Source organism: Drosophila biarmipes, chromosome 2R (genome assembly GCF_025231255.1).
Source record: "Drosophila biarmipes strain raj3 chromosome 2R, RU_DBia_V1.1, whole genome shotgun sequence".
NCBI classification, from domain to species: domain Eukaryota; kingdom Metazoa; phylum Arthropoda; class Insecta; order Diptera; family Drosophilidae; genus Drosophila; species Drosophila biarmipes.
Genome location: NC_066615.1, coordinates 16744638 through 16760253, shown reverse-complemented (window position 1 = coordinate 16760253; position 15616 = coordinate 16744638). Strand labels below are relative to the sequence as shown.

General features: G+C 43.2%; 3 protein-coding genes across 5 annotated transcripts; 2 read left to right on the top strand and 1 right to left on the bottom strand.

Annotated features, from left to right (window-relative positions):
• Positions 1 to 125: 125 nt before the first annotated feature.
• Positions 126 to 14213, top strand: LOC108036380 (lysophospholipid acyltransferase 6). Of its 3 annotated transcripts, XM_050888236.1 has the most exons (8): positions 126 to 540; positions 9794 to 10017; positions 10071 to 10239; positions 10299 to 10469; positions 10790 to 11137; positions 11203 to 11535; positions 12005 to 12251; positions 12362 to 12565. In XM_050888236.1, the coding sequence occupies exons 1-8, from the start codon at positions 445 to 447 to the stop codon at positions 12424 to 12426; spliced, it is 1653 nt and encodes a 550-aa protein (XP_050744193.1). In that variant the 5' UTR covers positions 126 to 444; the 3' UTR covers positions 12427 to 12565. The 3 variants fall into 3 exon arrangements, with proteins under 3 accessions (XP_050744193.1, XP_016967971.1, XP_043948486.1); XM_017112482.3 differs by having other exon boundaries at positions 127 to 540; positions 12005 to 14213; XM_044092551.2 differs by lacking the exon at positions 126 to 540 and adding an exon at positions 2807 to 2830 and having other exon boundaries at positions 12005 to 14213.
• On the top strand, positions 6133 to 8389 carry LOC108036381 (mucin-2). Its single transcript, XM_017112483.3, has 2 exons — positions 6133 to 6256; positions 6315 to 8389. Exons 1-2 carry the CDS (start codon positions 6247 to 6249, stop codon positions 8276 to 8278), a joined length of 1974 nt encoding a protein of 657 aa, XP_016967972.1. The 5' UTR covers positions 6133 to 6246; the 3' UTR covers positions 8279 to 8389.
• Positions 14199 to 15558, bottom strand: LOC108036383 (activating signal cointegrator 1 complex subunit 1). The gene is made up of 4 exons (XM_044092552.2): positions 15365 to 15558; positions 15216 to 15312; positions 14899 to 15163; positions 14199 to 14836 (listed from the first exon to the last, which is right to left on the bottom strand). The coding sequence occupies exons 1-4, from the start codon at positions 15402 to 15404 to the stop codon at positions 14294 to 14296; spliced, it is 945 nt and encodes a 314-aa protein (XP_043948487.1). The 5' UTR covers positions 15405 to 15558; the 3' UTR covers positions 14199 to 14293.
• Between the last annotated feature and the right edge of the window lie 58 nt (positions 15559 to 15616).

The following is a 15616-nucleotide window of genomic DNA, read 5'->3' as shown; positions in this document are numbered from 1 at the left end:
TTTTTTATTTTGCACAAGGATTTGAATCTGAAATAAATATATTGCATGCGCCCAACAGTACCCGGAGCTCTGTTAGCCAGCTATCGCCCGACCAACTATCGACTGCAAGTGCCATCGCTGGCCACACAGAACACACCGAGCGCCCATCTCTATTGCGTTTCGAATATTCCATTTTTAAGCACGGGCACGGGAGATCCGATCCGAACGGCCAAATAACTCCAAATTATTGCACAAAATTATAAGTGAACGTAGTGCGTGCTCTCCTTCGCCCACTTTTGGGTACCTCGCTCTTTCGACGGTGCCCCGAAACACCTAAAAAAGTGTCCGCGTATCGCGAGTTTTCCCAATGAAGCGCTGAACTCGGAACGACCGACAGCAGCAGCAGTAGCACCAACAACAGCGCAACAGAGGGGAGAAGAACGGATAAAGAAAACAGATAGCAAAATGCTGGAGCCGCCGAAATTCATTGAGAACGATTGCTACATCGGCAGCCGGAGCTTCACTTGGCTGGCGGATATGGTGGGGCTCTCGGTGGACCTGGTAAGCGAAACTACTGGGATCTCCTGGGTTCTTCAACGGCCTTTCCCCATCCCCATCCCCCTCCACTCCCATTCCCATTCCCCCACCCTTTTCGTAACGGGCGTGTGCACGTGTGCGTGTGTATACGCGTGTTTGTGTGCCAATCAAACGGGATAAAGCCGCTCCATAAGTCTCTCTTCTCGAGAATAATACCGTTCTTCAGGAAGATGGTAGGGATTCCCTTGGGCGGGAAGGAAATGCCTTTCGGGGAAAGATACTTCATTTACCTGGCAACCGTTAGGTGTAGACATTCCATTGCCGGTTGCCCAAACAATGATTAGGCGTACAGTAAACTATCTTTGGAATAAATCGAAATAAAATATGTAATGATAAAAAATAAAATGAGTGTAGAATATTTATATTTATATTATATTAGAGAAAAATAATCAAAATAAATAAAACATCTCTGAAATGAACCATTATAGGTCTATAATCATAAAAATTACACTATCTATGGAACTAAGTGTCATAGAACTTATCATAAAAAATTACGCATTTCTGAAATGACCCTTAAGAGAGCCGTTAGAACTGTTATAAAAACTATAAATATGAAAATAAAAGTGTATTGTACTTTATATGTTTTATATAGAAACAAAAGATTTGCCAGCTAATTAATGAATAATTTATGATTTTGTTGTAAACATAAAACTACAACAGTACTTCACTGACTGTATAAATATTAAACAAAAGTATAAAAAAAAGTTTTTCGTGAATAGTAGTCTAACTATGTGTTTTATTTAAAACTAAAGTATTTGTCTTGAAACAATAAAATATCGTCATGTTTTCTAAAGAAAGGAATTCATAATAAATATTACATTTTTTTAAATTAATTGTTAAAGAATTTAAACCTATATAGCGAACCTGCACCGTACTTCTCAAGCGTTACATATTTACGTTCGCCACATTTGGCAGCTAATCGCATTTGGCAGTTGTCTTATATCTTGGCCACTTCGCAGTTTTCGCATATTCCCTATTTAAATTTGGACAACTTGAATTATGTGATGAGCTTATCAGAGGGCAGCAATTATCAGTGGAATTTTCCGCGCCGCAGGCTGTGTAGCGTAAAATTTTCAAATCACTATTGTTGTGGACTGACGCACCGTTGATTTCGCTAAATTTAAAAGGCTTTGCACCACTTGATGGGGAGGTGGGGTAGTGATTAATCTCTTTACACAGAGTGTCGCACAGACACACTTATTACCTCCCCCTCGTAGCGCCCATTACCCCTGCTTTACCCCACTGGCTTGGCTGCAATGCAATTTGCATAACTGCAGCTGCTGGCGTATAGAAATGTGATTCACACGGAGGCATTTTCTGGCCCAAATCAAGCGACATACACGTTCGTAATCGTCATATTTTTCAATTCCGATGACCTAATGCCAACATCCGATGTAAGGAAAAGAGAACACGCGCACACTGGCAGAAACCCATTGATAATTCTCCTAGCCTGGCAATTGTCTTTATCAAGAGCTGGGCGAAATCCAATTTGAGTGACTTGGCCCCAACCTAAAGGGCTTACGTATGTAGTTCAATTCCCGCTCCCTATCCAAGATAATTGAATTTTTAGCGCTTCTTTTGTTTGCAAACAAATATCAACAGCTTGCTTGTGTATGGGTTAGCCGATTTCTTGTTGTTTCGACTCAGCTGATGTAGACCGCATGAGTCAGTCGGGCGAAAAAGCGAAAAAACAGTGACTGCTCTATCTGTGAATCGAAGAACCGAAGGATTTTTAAGCATTTCGCAATTTGATTGATGTACAAAAAAAAAAAAACAACTTTTATGTACACAACAATCTTGGTATTTAAATGATATGTTCCTGATCTTGAACAAGTTAAGTAGTTCTTTTGATACAATGTAGACTGTACGTTGGTAATAGACTTTACGGGTGGGCGACACTATTTTGGAAATCGCTGCGCCTGATATTTTATTAGTTTTTAGTTTTTTTTCTTCGTTTTATTACGCTAATTCGCAGTGAAGGCCGTAGCACGCAACTGCGCAAATGCCGGTGAATTGGCCAATTGTCGCGTAAAATCGTCCCATGTTCAAGGCACCTATATAGTACTCAAGTAACAAAAAGTACTCAATAGTAGTGCGAGAGGCGTTTATGGCCAAAGATGCAGTCCCGGCCGGTCAGTTGCGGTTTATTCTGAACAGTTTGTGTTGCTTTTCTCTCGCAATCTTGAGTTTTCCTCCCACGCCGCCGCTTTCTTGATACAATTGGGGTTACAATTGTAGTTACTATATGGTTGAAGTAATACATTTTACTATCTGAAAACTATAAAATCACACATAAAAAAATTGTGAAGCTAAATCTTAAAAATATACATAGTTTCTTAACCGTAAAAATTTTTTTTTTAACAATAATAATAGTAAAGCTTCTACTAAATGGTAATTTTTTATTTGTTTTTTGGTTGATTAGCTATTTCGTTGTTCCATTTAAACCATTTAACTATTGTATTAACACAGTTTAACAAAAAGTGCCTGTCCGTATAAGTTATCCTAAATTATTAAAAAAAAACATCAATTTTTGCAATATTTTTTTACTTTAAAAGGCTGTTTACAGTTGTTATTCGCACCGCTGCTGTTTGTACTATGTGGAACGATAATTTTATTAATAAACACCAATAAGCAACTCATCGCTGGTGTGCTTGTTTTACTGGCATATACATAAATTAAACAATAATACGTACGTATTTCCCAACTTTTGCGTTGCCGTGGAGGTTTTTAACCGGTTCGCGCGATGATATCGGAACTAGAAAGGGAAAAGGCTAGTAGATACACGGTTTATTGTATGGGCAGCAAATATCAATTGAAAGTGTAGTGCATGCCCGGCCAATAAAACCGGAATAATGTACAGGGAGATAAAGGGGAGCCCAGCCAATTGTTGCGCCCCCCACTTTTGCCGCCGCCCCGATTTGCATTTTATGATATTGTTATTGTTATTTTGATATCTGTGACCTTGAGTTTGAGGCGCCGCAGTTGCTTGAACTCGTTGCCTTTGCGGTCTTCGTTATGTTTTCTGTTTGCGACAGCTGTTTGGCGCCTCTAACGGTTGTGGGCATACCCTTCACTTCTGTTTTGGATGGGTATATTGGGGGGGCCCCACAAGTCGCATACGATTTATGATGCCGCAATCATCTGGAATTAATTACTTTCGTTTTCCTCCTTTGTTTTGTTTGGCTGCTTCTCAAATGTATTTCCATATCTCTGCATTCTTAACTGATTTCGCAATCGGTTTTTGTTTTGACTCTTGCTTTTATCGTGGGTACATCACTTGGCGGTTCTTTTATGGTTTTATTTTTAGTGATCACGCCACTTTTTTCGGCTCGCCCGATGGCACCCCCTTTTCGCCTGTCTTGCCCCTTTCTCTTTCAATCCTATCCACAATTTTGGCAATGCAATACAGCGTGTTTATCAAATGATTTATGTTTTGTTTCCATTCAAAGAGCACGTGGGTTTCTTTGTGTATTTGATCCAGTCCCACATCCCAGTTGATTGATGGGACTACTCGACATTTAAAACATATATGCAACAATTTAGAATTTTCTTTTTGCTCTTGAATTCCATTAGCTAAGAAAACATACACCAAAATAAAATCTGATCGATTGATATTATTATTATTTCACGTTTAAATGATAGTTATTTATGAATTCCCCCTAAGATATTGTACAAATTTAACGACTGTTGTGAAACAATCTCCTGCTTGAAGAGCGGTCTAAGTCAAGGAACCCATGGAATCGCAGTGAACAATGGCAGATGAGTACCCACAAATTGCTGGCGCTGCAAGCATCTTGCATTGTTGCTGGCCGGAACCGTGGCAACATCTTATCTTGACATGCCAGCAACTATCTGCTCATAATAGCGCAAACAATGCGCCTGAACGGGAGATGAAGGGCTGGGTCCACATATTTGGCTTTAAACTGTGTGCCCTGCCAATAGACAATATTTTCCTTGTTCATTTAGTGCTAGTAGTGAGCACTGCAGGATGATCGAGGGGAGACACTTGGTAATTGGCATTCTCATTGAGGCTATAGGACTGCGTGCCCTGAAATTCGATTGGTCGCCAAGCTGTACACCTGAATTTCGATTTAATTACTTCACCTCGGGCGCAATGCAGGGACATGAGTATTGTATTGTATTTCAAGGTCTCAACAGAAACCCTCAACGTACGTATGTGTGTATGGAATTACGGATATAATTGGAGCTTGGGCAACCAAATCCCCCTGTTCATCATCATCCAATCTGAAACAAAAGGTGGCTTGCCTTCTTCCGCATACTTTTCCCAGATGGTATGCACTAGGAAAAAAGTTTTCTATTTGTAAATTCGCATCGAACATTTAACTTTTTTGATCTCATGGGTTTTTAAAACGTTTCCTAAATTTACCATTTTTTTATGTTATAATAACACTTACACTGCATAGATTTTTTTTATGTATTTATATTCTGTTTTTGAGTGAACTGCAAATTGCCCGTAGCCACTTATACTAGCTATAGCTACTGGGGCTTAAGCTATGAGGGTGTTATTTACATATTTTCGGCAAAAAAATATTCATTTATAGTTGGTCTGGTGATTTAGGTATTATAAAATATAGGCGTATGGCCTTCGTGAAACGCTACACAGATAATCCTCCAATGTGTGTGTTCTCCGCATTCCTTGCCAGCAAGTAGCCCACCCACTTGTTGCCCTTTTTCTTTAGATTTCCAGCTCTGCCTCAACCATAATTCTTGAACAAGATTTTCCTTTCGTTTGGCCCGCACTGCTCGTTGTGTTTTAGCCATGTAGCTTTGGTTAAGGCAACAAAGAACCGGTTTTGGCCAGCAGCAATGTGAACCAACTTATTGCGCATGAGGTATTCCAGTGATGATTACAACATGCGTCCGAATGGGAAAACTGCTGTTTCAATGGCTATCCATTCTTTCTACCAGCCTGATTCATCTTGTAATCAGTTCGATAGCCAAAGTCTTTAATCATTAGTTTGCGCTTACAGCCCAGTATATTGACGCACTTTATTGTTCTGCCAGACTTATCACGGTCTATCAGAAATCGTTTCAGGGTCGCCTTTGTGGTTGACCTATGGCGTGAGGGTGGCTTGGAGACGTGGCCCCTTTGTGGGCGCTACTTCCCCATACACAAAGGCAGATAATAAAGTGTATCTATATGCGAATACGTTATCGGTAAATGGCTGAAGTGTGCCTGTTCATTATGAAATTCGACAACGGAACTTTAAAGATGCTAAAAAAAAGAAAGATATGGTTGCAGCGAGAGAAATTGAACTACAGTGCGTTACAATTACATATTTCTGACATTTAATAAAGAACGAAACATATCAGGTTTAATCCCAGCTCTATCCCCCTCATTTTTATTCTGAAAGTAGAGGCAAAATTCCTTGTCTTCATAAAATCATTCAGATTAATGCTTTTGAACCACGGTTGCAGATGGTAAAATTATACATATTAAGTAACTTTTGCTGAATGCACTTTGCAAATTGGCCACAAGCTATCAGGAAAATGTGTTACATGTAACTCGGTAGCCCAGAACATTTTACACACATTGGGAGATCGCTATAAAAAGAAGCTGCAGGTTGGTCAGTTGTCAGAGCACAGAAGCGAAAGCGGTAAAGTTGCCAACTGCAGTTAGTTATCCTTTTGCGTCGCCGAAAATATTCGATGAATCTGTGTAAGTGTCCTGTTGAAAAGTTAAGTTAAGGGACCCTTCGCTCAACTTTCCTTTGCAGCAAGCCTTTTCCTTCTGGCCCTCGTGGCATCCGTCGCTATCAGCGCCGGATCTGCCCACAGAATAAGCCGGCCAGTGCCTCCAAAGGAGCCGTGTCAGGCCACTACCACCAGGCCACCCTGCAGTCGGACCACCACTCCACCATGTGAGAAAATAAGCACCACAACAACAACACCAGAACAGCCACCTTGTGAGCCTACAACTACCACAACACCACCTCCATGTGAGACAACAACCACTACCACTACTACAACAACTACTACGACAACAACTACCACTACAACGACCACCACGACCACCACAACCACAACTACTACAACCACAACTACGACCACGACAACAACAACGACAACAACACCAGAACAGCCCCCCTGTGAGCCAACCACCACTACAACACCAGATGAGCCCCCAAAAGAGATAACAACCACAACAACACCAAAGCCAGAAGAGCCCTGCGAGCCCACGACCACTACAACACCAACTCCAGACCAGCAACCAACAACCACCACAACACCTTCTCCTTGTGAGACGACAACCACTACCACTACGACAACCACTACTACAACGACCACCACTACCACAACCACGACTACAACTACTACAACCACAACTACTACGACCACAACTACAACTACCACAACTACTACAACCACAACTACGACCACGACAACAACGTGTTCCCCAACAACAACGACAACAACACCAGAACAGCCCCCCTGTGAGCCAACCACCACTACAACACCAGATGAGCCCCCCAAAGAGATAACAACCACAACAACACCAAAGCCAGAAGAGCCCTGCGAGCCAACGACCACTACAACACCAACTCCAGACCAGCCTCCTTGTGAGCCAACAACCACCACAACACCACCTCCTTGTGAGACGACAACCACTACCACTACTACAACGACCACCACTACCACTACCACAACAACTACTACAACCACAACTACAACAACCACAACTACCACAACCACAACTACCACAACCACAACTACGACCACGACAACAACACCAGAACAGCCCCCCTGTGAGCCAACCACCACTACAACACCAGATGAGCCCCCCAAAGAGATAACAACCACAACAACACCAAAGCCGGAAGAGCCTTGTGAGCCAACAACCACTACAACACCAACTCCAGACCAGCCACCTTGTGAGCCAACAACTACGACAACACCACCTCCTTGTGAGACAACAACTACTACCACTACGACAACAACCACAACCACTACCACAACAACCACAACTACTACAACCACAACTACTACAACCACAACTACTACAACCACAACAACTACAACCACAACTACGACCACGACAACAACGTGTTCCCCAACAACAACAACGACAACAACACCAGAGCAGCCGCCTTGTGAGCCAATAACCACCACAACACCAACCCCAGAACAGCCACCCTGCGAGCCAACAACTACGACAACACCACCTCCTTGTGAGACAACAACCACTACCACTACGACAACAACCACAACAACGACAACCACTACCACAACAACCACTACGACAACAACCACGACAACAACTACAGAAAAGCCACCATGTGAGCCAATTACCACAACACCAACTCCCTGTGGTAGAACCACTCCTCCCCCAAAGGCTCCCTGCAGTCGCACCACAACTTCTACACCATCTTGCGAACAGACAACAACACCGGCCTGTGATGAGAGTGCACCCGCTAAGCTGGCAAGCAAGCCTGTTAAGGATATCCTTGCTAAGCCGAGCAGCTCCATCAAAGCCACCGTCTCAATCGGGACCAGTGCCATGTGCGCTAACCGCGCCGAAGGAACCATAATCCAGGACCCCAATCACTGCAGGAGGTACTACGAATGCCGCGGCGGACGTCGCCTGTTGCGCAAGTGCCGTTCTGGTCTGTGGTACGATTCGGAAGCTGGAGAGTGCCTGCCACGCAGCCAGGTCTTGAACTGCGCAGCCCAGCGTAACTAAGGATCTTTTGACCATTTTGAGTCACTTGGAATGAGGCCAGTGCTTGCATTGACCCTTTGTATTCGTAACCAACAGTAACCACCTACTCAATAAACAGCATATAAATCATAACCAAGACCTTAGAGGAAGATATTCTCTAGGTATTATTCTATGGTTTCTCACCTATCAAGATTTACAAGTTAAAACCGTGCTAAAGTTTAACTTTAAGTGGTGGTTATTTATAGAGTTAACTCGTAAAATTAAAGTGATTCCCAACTAGTTGTAGCTTAAATTGTCGAGCGAGTTGATTGCGAGCGGCTTATCACATAGATTTAGTACTTGAAGCAAACAAAGTTACGAATAGGTAAACTGCGCACAAAGGATTTACTGGACTGGAAGTCATTGACTTCCCACTTGTGGCAATCAAAATGCTAATTAATGAAAGTGATTACATGCGGCCGATTATTTTCAGTGATACCATCGAGCGCCGATTGCACTTCGTAGATGAGTGCGATTAGTCGTGTTTTAATAATAACACAATTTACCATGTGCGACAAACAATTCGAAATTGTGTGGCCATCATAAGAGATAAGAGCGATCCGTCGCATCCGCTTTCGGTGCTTATGTTGCCCACGAATAACCCCAGAATAGGTGCGGTCCGAGCTCCCGCCCAAGACCTTTTCTTATCGCACCTTATCGAGGACAGTTGGAAATGCGTATCAGAGAATGGGAATCAACTTGAAAGCGTCGGGCAATTGATATCAATTAAGCGACACCCACGGGGGGAAGGCAACGGCTGTAATTTGCGGGCCCCTCATTGCCTATTCATTGGCACGGGACTGGGGCAAAACAGAAATAGGGGAAAAATACCACCAGAAACCCGCGATGTTCAATGACAACAGAAGGCAAAGGCCATTTTCTGCAGAGATCCGTTCGAGGATCCTCAACATTTGCATCGCAATATAAGTCAAGGCAATTGGGGAGGTCGGCCAAAGTGGAGGAGATCCAACATTGATCACTACGCGTGATCGTGATCAATCGACAATCGGCGACCAAGTGCAATTGTTGACAAGCATTTGTGGTCGCGATTCTGTGCGGCCGGCAGACGATGGGCGTGCTGGGAGGCAACTAGTGGGGGATGCTGTTCTCGCATTACAATTGCAAATCTAGCCAGACACGTGCAGGCTGCATGTGCTCCGCTTTGGCGGACGGGTCCAAAGATCTCGTGTTACCCAAAGCAAGTCAATTTATAGGGCTATTTATTACCAGAATAATGCGCCGGCCAGAGAGTAAATTCAAAGTGGAAACAATCTTTGCATGATATAAATGAAAGGGGATAAAGATCATTAAGACAATAGACACATCTGGGTAACAGTAGAGGCTGAACGTGGCAGATATATTTTAGGGTTAGGCTTTCGTCCCCTGAACCAATTAATTTATTAACAGATTACAATTCTAGAACAATATTTTATGTCAAACATTTTTTATTAAATATGATTTTCCTAACCATACATCAAATCATTGCTTTACTTCCAGGTAAACTTTTTACTCTGCCAAATACTGGCTCTCTTCCTGGCCTCACTCTTCCGCTCCGTGCTGCATCCTTCAAAGGTTTCCAGCAAACTGCGCCACACGTTCGCCCTGTCGATTGGCTTGGCCTTTGGCTACTTTTGCTTTGGCCAGCAGGCCATCCACATTGCCGGACTTCCGGCAATATGTTACATTGTCATCCGCACCCAGGATCCGCGCATCGTCCAAAGGTGAGCGCAAGCGAGCGATTCCGAGGCTTTTAACTAATTGTTTCAAATTTTAGAGCCGTCCTGCTGGTGGCCATGTGCTATCTGCTGTGCATTCACCTGATGCGTCAGCTATATGACTATGGATCCTATGCCCTGGACATTACCGGGCCCCTGATGATCATCACCCAAAAGGTGACCAGTCTGGCCTTCAGCATTCACGATGGCTTCGTGCGGGGCGATGAGGTGGGTGTTAAAAGCGAAACTATTGTAATATATATTATAAATTGTTTTTCGGCCGACAGGAACTCACCAAAGCCCAGCAGTACCATGCCATTCGCAAAATGCCCTCGGCCTTGGAGTACTTCTCCTACGTGTGGCACTTCCAGAGCATTCTGGCCGGCCCCCTGGTCTTCTACAAGGACTACATCGAATTCGTGGAGGGCTACAATTTACTGAGCAGTCCACCAGGCAACGTAAGTGTAATTGTGTCAACTGACTGCCGCATAGCCAGGGCAGTAATTTCATTAGTGAGCTGCAGGAATGTGAGCTAGGTAATTGACCTTACTCTCTGCATTATTACCACAATAAGGTCATGACGCTCATGATTTGTAAATGCTGGAAAATAATAATACAATTTGTAAGAGCAATTTAAATCAGAATATTAGTCAATCTAAAAAGTAATAGGTATCCTAAAATATATGAACTGCATTTATTAAAATCGTTTTTGAGGACATACTTTATTCTTAGCTATACTATATTTTTAATAACCAAAATCATATTCTTTTTTTCTTAGGGCAATCTGGAGAACAGCAAGAGGGAAGTGGTGCTGGAACCTTCACCAACTAAAGCGGTGATACGCAAAGTGGTTGGCAGTCTCGTGTGTGCATTCATATTCATGAAGTTTGTGAAAATATATCCGGTGAAAGACATGAAGGAGGACGACTTCCTGGACAACACCAGCGTGCTCTACAAGTACTGGTACGCCATGATGGCCACCACCTGCATACGCTTTAAGTATTATCACGCCTGGCTCCTAGCGGACGCCATTTGCAATAACTCAGGCCTAGGTTTCACTGGCTACGATAAGGATGGCAACCCCAAGTGGGACCTGATATCCAACATCAATGTGCTGTCGTTTGAGGTGGGTAGTTAAAACCACAAAATGTATTCTATACATCTAATCACTGTGTTATATTTTCTTGGCAGTTCTCAACCAACATGCGCGATGCGATTAACAATTGGAACTGCGGCACCAACCGCTGGCTGCGAACCCTCGTCTATGAGCGTGTTCCCAAGCAGTACGGCACGCTCCTCACCTTTGCCCTCAGCGCCGTCTGGCACGGCTTCTATCCGGGCTACTACCTGACCTTCGCCACCGGCGCCGTCGTTGTGACGGCTGCGCGCACCGGCCGGCGACTCTTCCGCCACCGCTTCCAAAGCACGCAGGTCACGCGAATGTTCTACGACATCTTAACCTGCCTGATTACACGCGTCGTACTGGGCTACGCCACATTCCCATTCGTTCTGCTTGAATTTATGGTAAGTCCGCCAAATGAATCAGTATTTTTTGTATGAATATGGAAAAGGGTGAAAATATTGTATCCAACTTGACACAGAAATCTTTTTTTGTTGATGCATGTAAGAACTAGGTCCGAAAACATTTCTGTGTTAAAATCTATTTTACTTTTTTTTATTTGGTTCTGATGCATTATAAAATATTCGCGTTGACTCTAAAAAACAAACGAATTGCTACAAAGCATTTAATAATAAATAAGAATTGCAAATAAGAAATGGAAATGTAATAACTTTTTTTACTCTATTATCTTTTTGAGTACCGTCTGTCCTTTGCTTTCGACTTCTTCAATTACCTATAACAAAACAATTTCCGTTAACTACTTGCAGGAATTTTCTTCCACTTTTTTGCATAAATAAAAATCAACTCGCTCTACATTAAATTATATTTTCTCAAAGATCACTTATTAATCGACTTCATGTTTTCGCTTTACAGGGCAGCATCAAATTGTACCTGAGATTTTATTTGTGCCTTCACATCATTTCACTAGTGACCATATTTATTTTACCCAAGTTTATACGCGGCGAACGCCGCTCTCGCACGTCGAATAGCAACGGAAACGTCCGGCTGTCGGGCAGCGGCAATGTCAAGGATGCGGTGACCACCAATGGAGGATCTCCAGCAGCTTTGACCGCTGGCAATGATCTCAGCGAGGATGGAGAGGAGGATAAGCACGCTCAATGTAAAGTCCACACGCCCACACATCAGCAGCCAGCTGCTGCCCTACACAACACTACTGAACAACAGACATCCGAGCAACCGAACAATGTAAACCTTCGACCACGCCCACAGCAGCAGCAGCAGCAGGCACAACTAGAGAAGAAGCAGATGCCCAGGTGCGCCCGAGACGCAGTTAGCGTACCCCATGACCAGTGCGAAATGGACCAGCTGTCCAGCAAGCTAAAGGAGAAGATCGAGGCCGAGACCAAAAACATTGAGGAATTTATTGATAAGACTGTAACCGAGACCGTCAGCGGCATTGTGGAGTTCAAGAATGATCTGATGCGGGACATCGAATTTCCCAAGCTGAAGCTGCCCGGTAGCAACGGCGGCATTCCCCTAGACTCTTCAAATGGCGTTGGTCTGCGCAAACGCAACATATCCTCTGTCCATGACAATAGCACAGATCCTGGCAATGACACCGCTGACCTGCATCATCCCCTCGAGGAGAACGGCGCCGCCTTTCTGAAGAAGGAGATCGAGGTTATCAACGCGGTGGTGCAGCAGGCGGTGCCGGCAGTGCTGAGCAATGGTCATGCGAAATAGTAGCATGGACGAGCAAGTGTGAGGAATTCGAAAAAAACAACGACGACGAAGATGCCGCGGCAGGATATGGAGGCAGGCATTCTTTGAAATGGGTGCTGCACATCTGATTGATTAGTAGATACATTTATTAACTGAGATTTATCCAACACACGCACACGATATACGCACACTATACGCTCAGTAACAAATGGAGAAACTGTGTGGTTTAATTTGAATATAACGTTTTCGTTGATAGTCCTGAAGTACACAGATGTTTACACTAAAGCTAGTGTCTAAGGTGGCGGACAAGCCAAATAATAAATAAGATGCACTTTTATATTCGGTATACATATTTATCAGCAGGCAAAACCTATATTCAAACTAACTAAATGTGCACCAAAACTCTAATTGTTGTTGAAAAGAAATCTATATATGTTTGTACATGTTTGTTTGTTAAGATCCCAGAGCCTGAGCCAAACCGGATGTTTCAAATGTAGTCCTTACACATATCCCCAAAATGTATACAAACCTTGACAGGTCAGCCGATCTGTAAGCGCGCAAATACCCAGCCGACTGAATGCAATCCAATACTTTATACAATGTTGGTTCCAGATCACCACAAAAACATTTGAAACGCTGTGTTTGACTCTTGCTCTTAAAATTGAAAACTAATCCATATGTTGAAACTTTTACCATATAGTCTATGTACGAACAAGTAACACAATTTTTCAACCAATTGTAGTTAAAACCCCGCCCAACGGAACGATAACAAATCGTGACCAGTAGAACCAATGATATCCTCCTCAAGCAACAAAAAAAGATGAAATACAAAAGTCAACCAAATCTACACTTTAGACTGAAGCTATTGACATGTACTAAGCGACAACTAAAAGCAAAAAGCCAAGCAAATCGTGCGTAGTTAAAGTTAGTTAGTAAGCCGTCAAGTTGTTTTTGATATTACATTTAAACCAATTTTTGTACAACTGCGCGAGTGTGGCTGGAAAGGAATGTCCGGCTTGCTTCCTCTATATATACCCTTCCCACCCGGCATTTTAGCTGGTCAAACTCTTTTTGTAAATGTTCGAGTCCTCCACTTGTGGCTTCCTACTCCGTAGATCTTAAGCATGGTCCTTACATAACCTTTTTGTTTTACCCTTTATCTTGTTAGTTCCAATAAAATATTCGCCACAAATCCTCACACATAAGCGATATATTTTTATATTTATTGTAATACCAGATTTCGGCGCACATTTTTTTCACTGTCGTAGTTTTCTCCTGAAAAGATCCGCAGGAGAAATTCTCGACAGGTACCAAGGTGTTGTGCAGTCCAGTCGCATCAAATATACAAAACCAATTTGAGCATTGATATTCGACAAATAAATCGTATATGTGTAGATAACTCTGTTTACTTTTTCTATGAGCGGTGTTTGTTGGCGTGGCTGATTAGGTTTACTTTTGTGTACACAATATAACATAATCTTAGAATTCCAAACTGCCGGATATCTTGTAGAAGCTGTCGCCGACGCGCGATCCAATTTCGCACATGTGCACTGCCTGGCACTGAAGCGTACCAAAGTCAAAGTCTCCAAATCGTCTCAGGATCTCTCGGACATCAATGGTATCTTCTGCTTTTAACGCCCTATCGCGAAATCGGGTGTTCATTAGTGTCATGTGCATCTGGACAGAATCGCGATGGTATCTATCTGAGACGCACAGTCCGGTACTCTGGAAGTGGGCCAAACACCGATCTGCCAATTTTCGCAGGTCCGGAGACTCGATGCGACCATAAAGACGGCAAGTGGAGCTGGGATCTGCGTTTGTTACCTCCAGGCCCTTGACCTTAATTTCGAAAGGAGTTTTTAGGTCAGCGAGCAGGGAACGGCATGCCTGCAGTTCGTTTAAAGCTCTTTGGTGTTGTTCTTCATCCTGGATAACCAAGACAAGGAAAGTTAAGTGCAAGCAATTATCCGATATGAATAGCCCCTCATCGATTCCTGGCAACTGGGCTTCCAAAATGCTTTTCTAGAAATGGTTTCAGATAAATATTTCTTTGAGAAGATTAAGCACATGCAATTAGTATGTACCTTTAGCTCAACATAACGATCCTGAATATTATCATGGTTCAGAGACACGGCCAAGAAGTGGGTGGCGTTTTTCCGATCTAGCATAGAGGCTATCAAGTGGCGGATATGACGCTGGGCAGCGACTACGTGACTGCGTTGCTTGGCCCTGATAACCACGTCAGTGGATTCATCATTCGGACGTGGAATAATGACCTCAGCGTTGTTACGTTCCTGGATTTGGCGAAATGTAGCTCCTCTCTTTCCAATTAATCCCCCATAACACCACCTGAAAAGATATACCTAATAGAGATAGACATCATTTTTAGGTCCTTGCCCACCTTGGAACATAGAAAGCAAGCTTGAAGTCTCCGTTTGGCTCCTCCTCAATGTGGCCTACAACCGCATCATTTTCAATTGCGTCCTTGCTATAAAGATCTGGTGGAAAACTGGGTATTTCCCATAACTAATTACCCGAAAATCAACTCACCTGGGCTCTGGCAGCCCGTGGTCTCCACTTTAAAGCTCATTTTATTCTGGTAAAACTAGCAACGATCACAGCACTTTTATATACGGGTAAGTACCGAAATCAAATGATTTTCGATGGAAAGAAGAGTGCCGACGATAATGAAATCCCTTTCTGAGCTTATCGATATACTATAGTGGCGCTATATAAGCTTTTATTGAACATATACGCCGAATATGTATCCCTGGCGAAGATCGTAGTGATTGTGGTCAGATG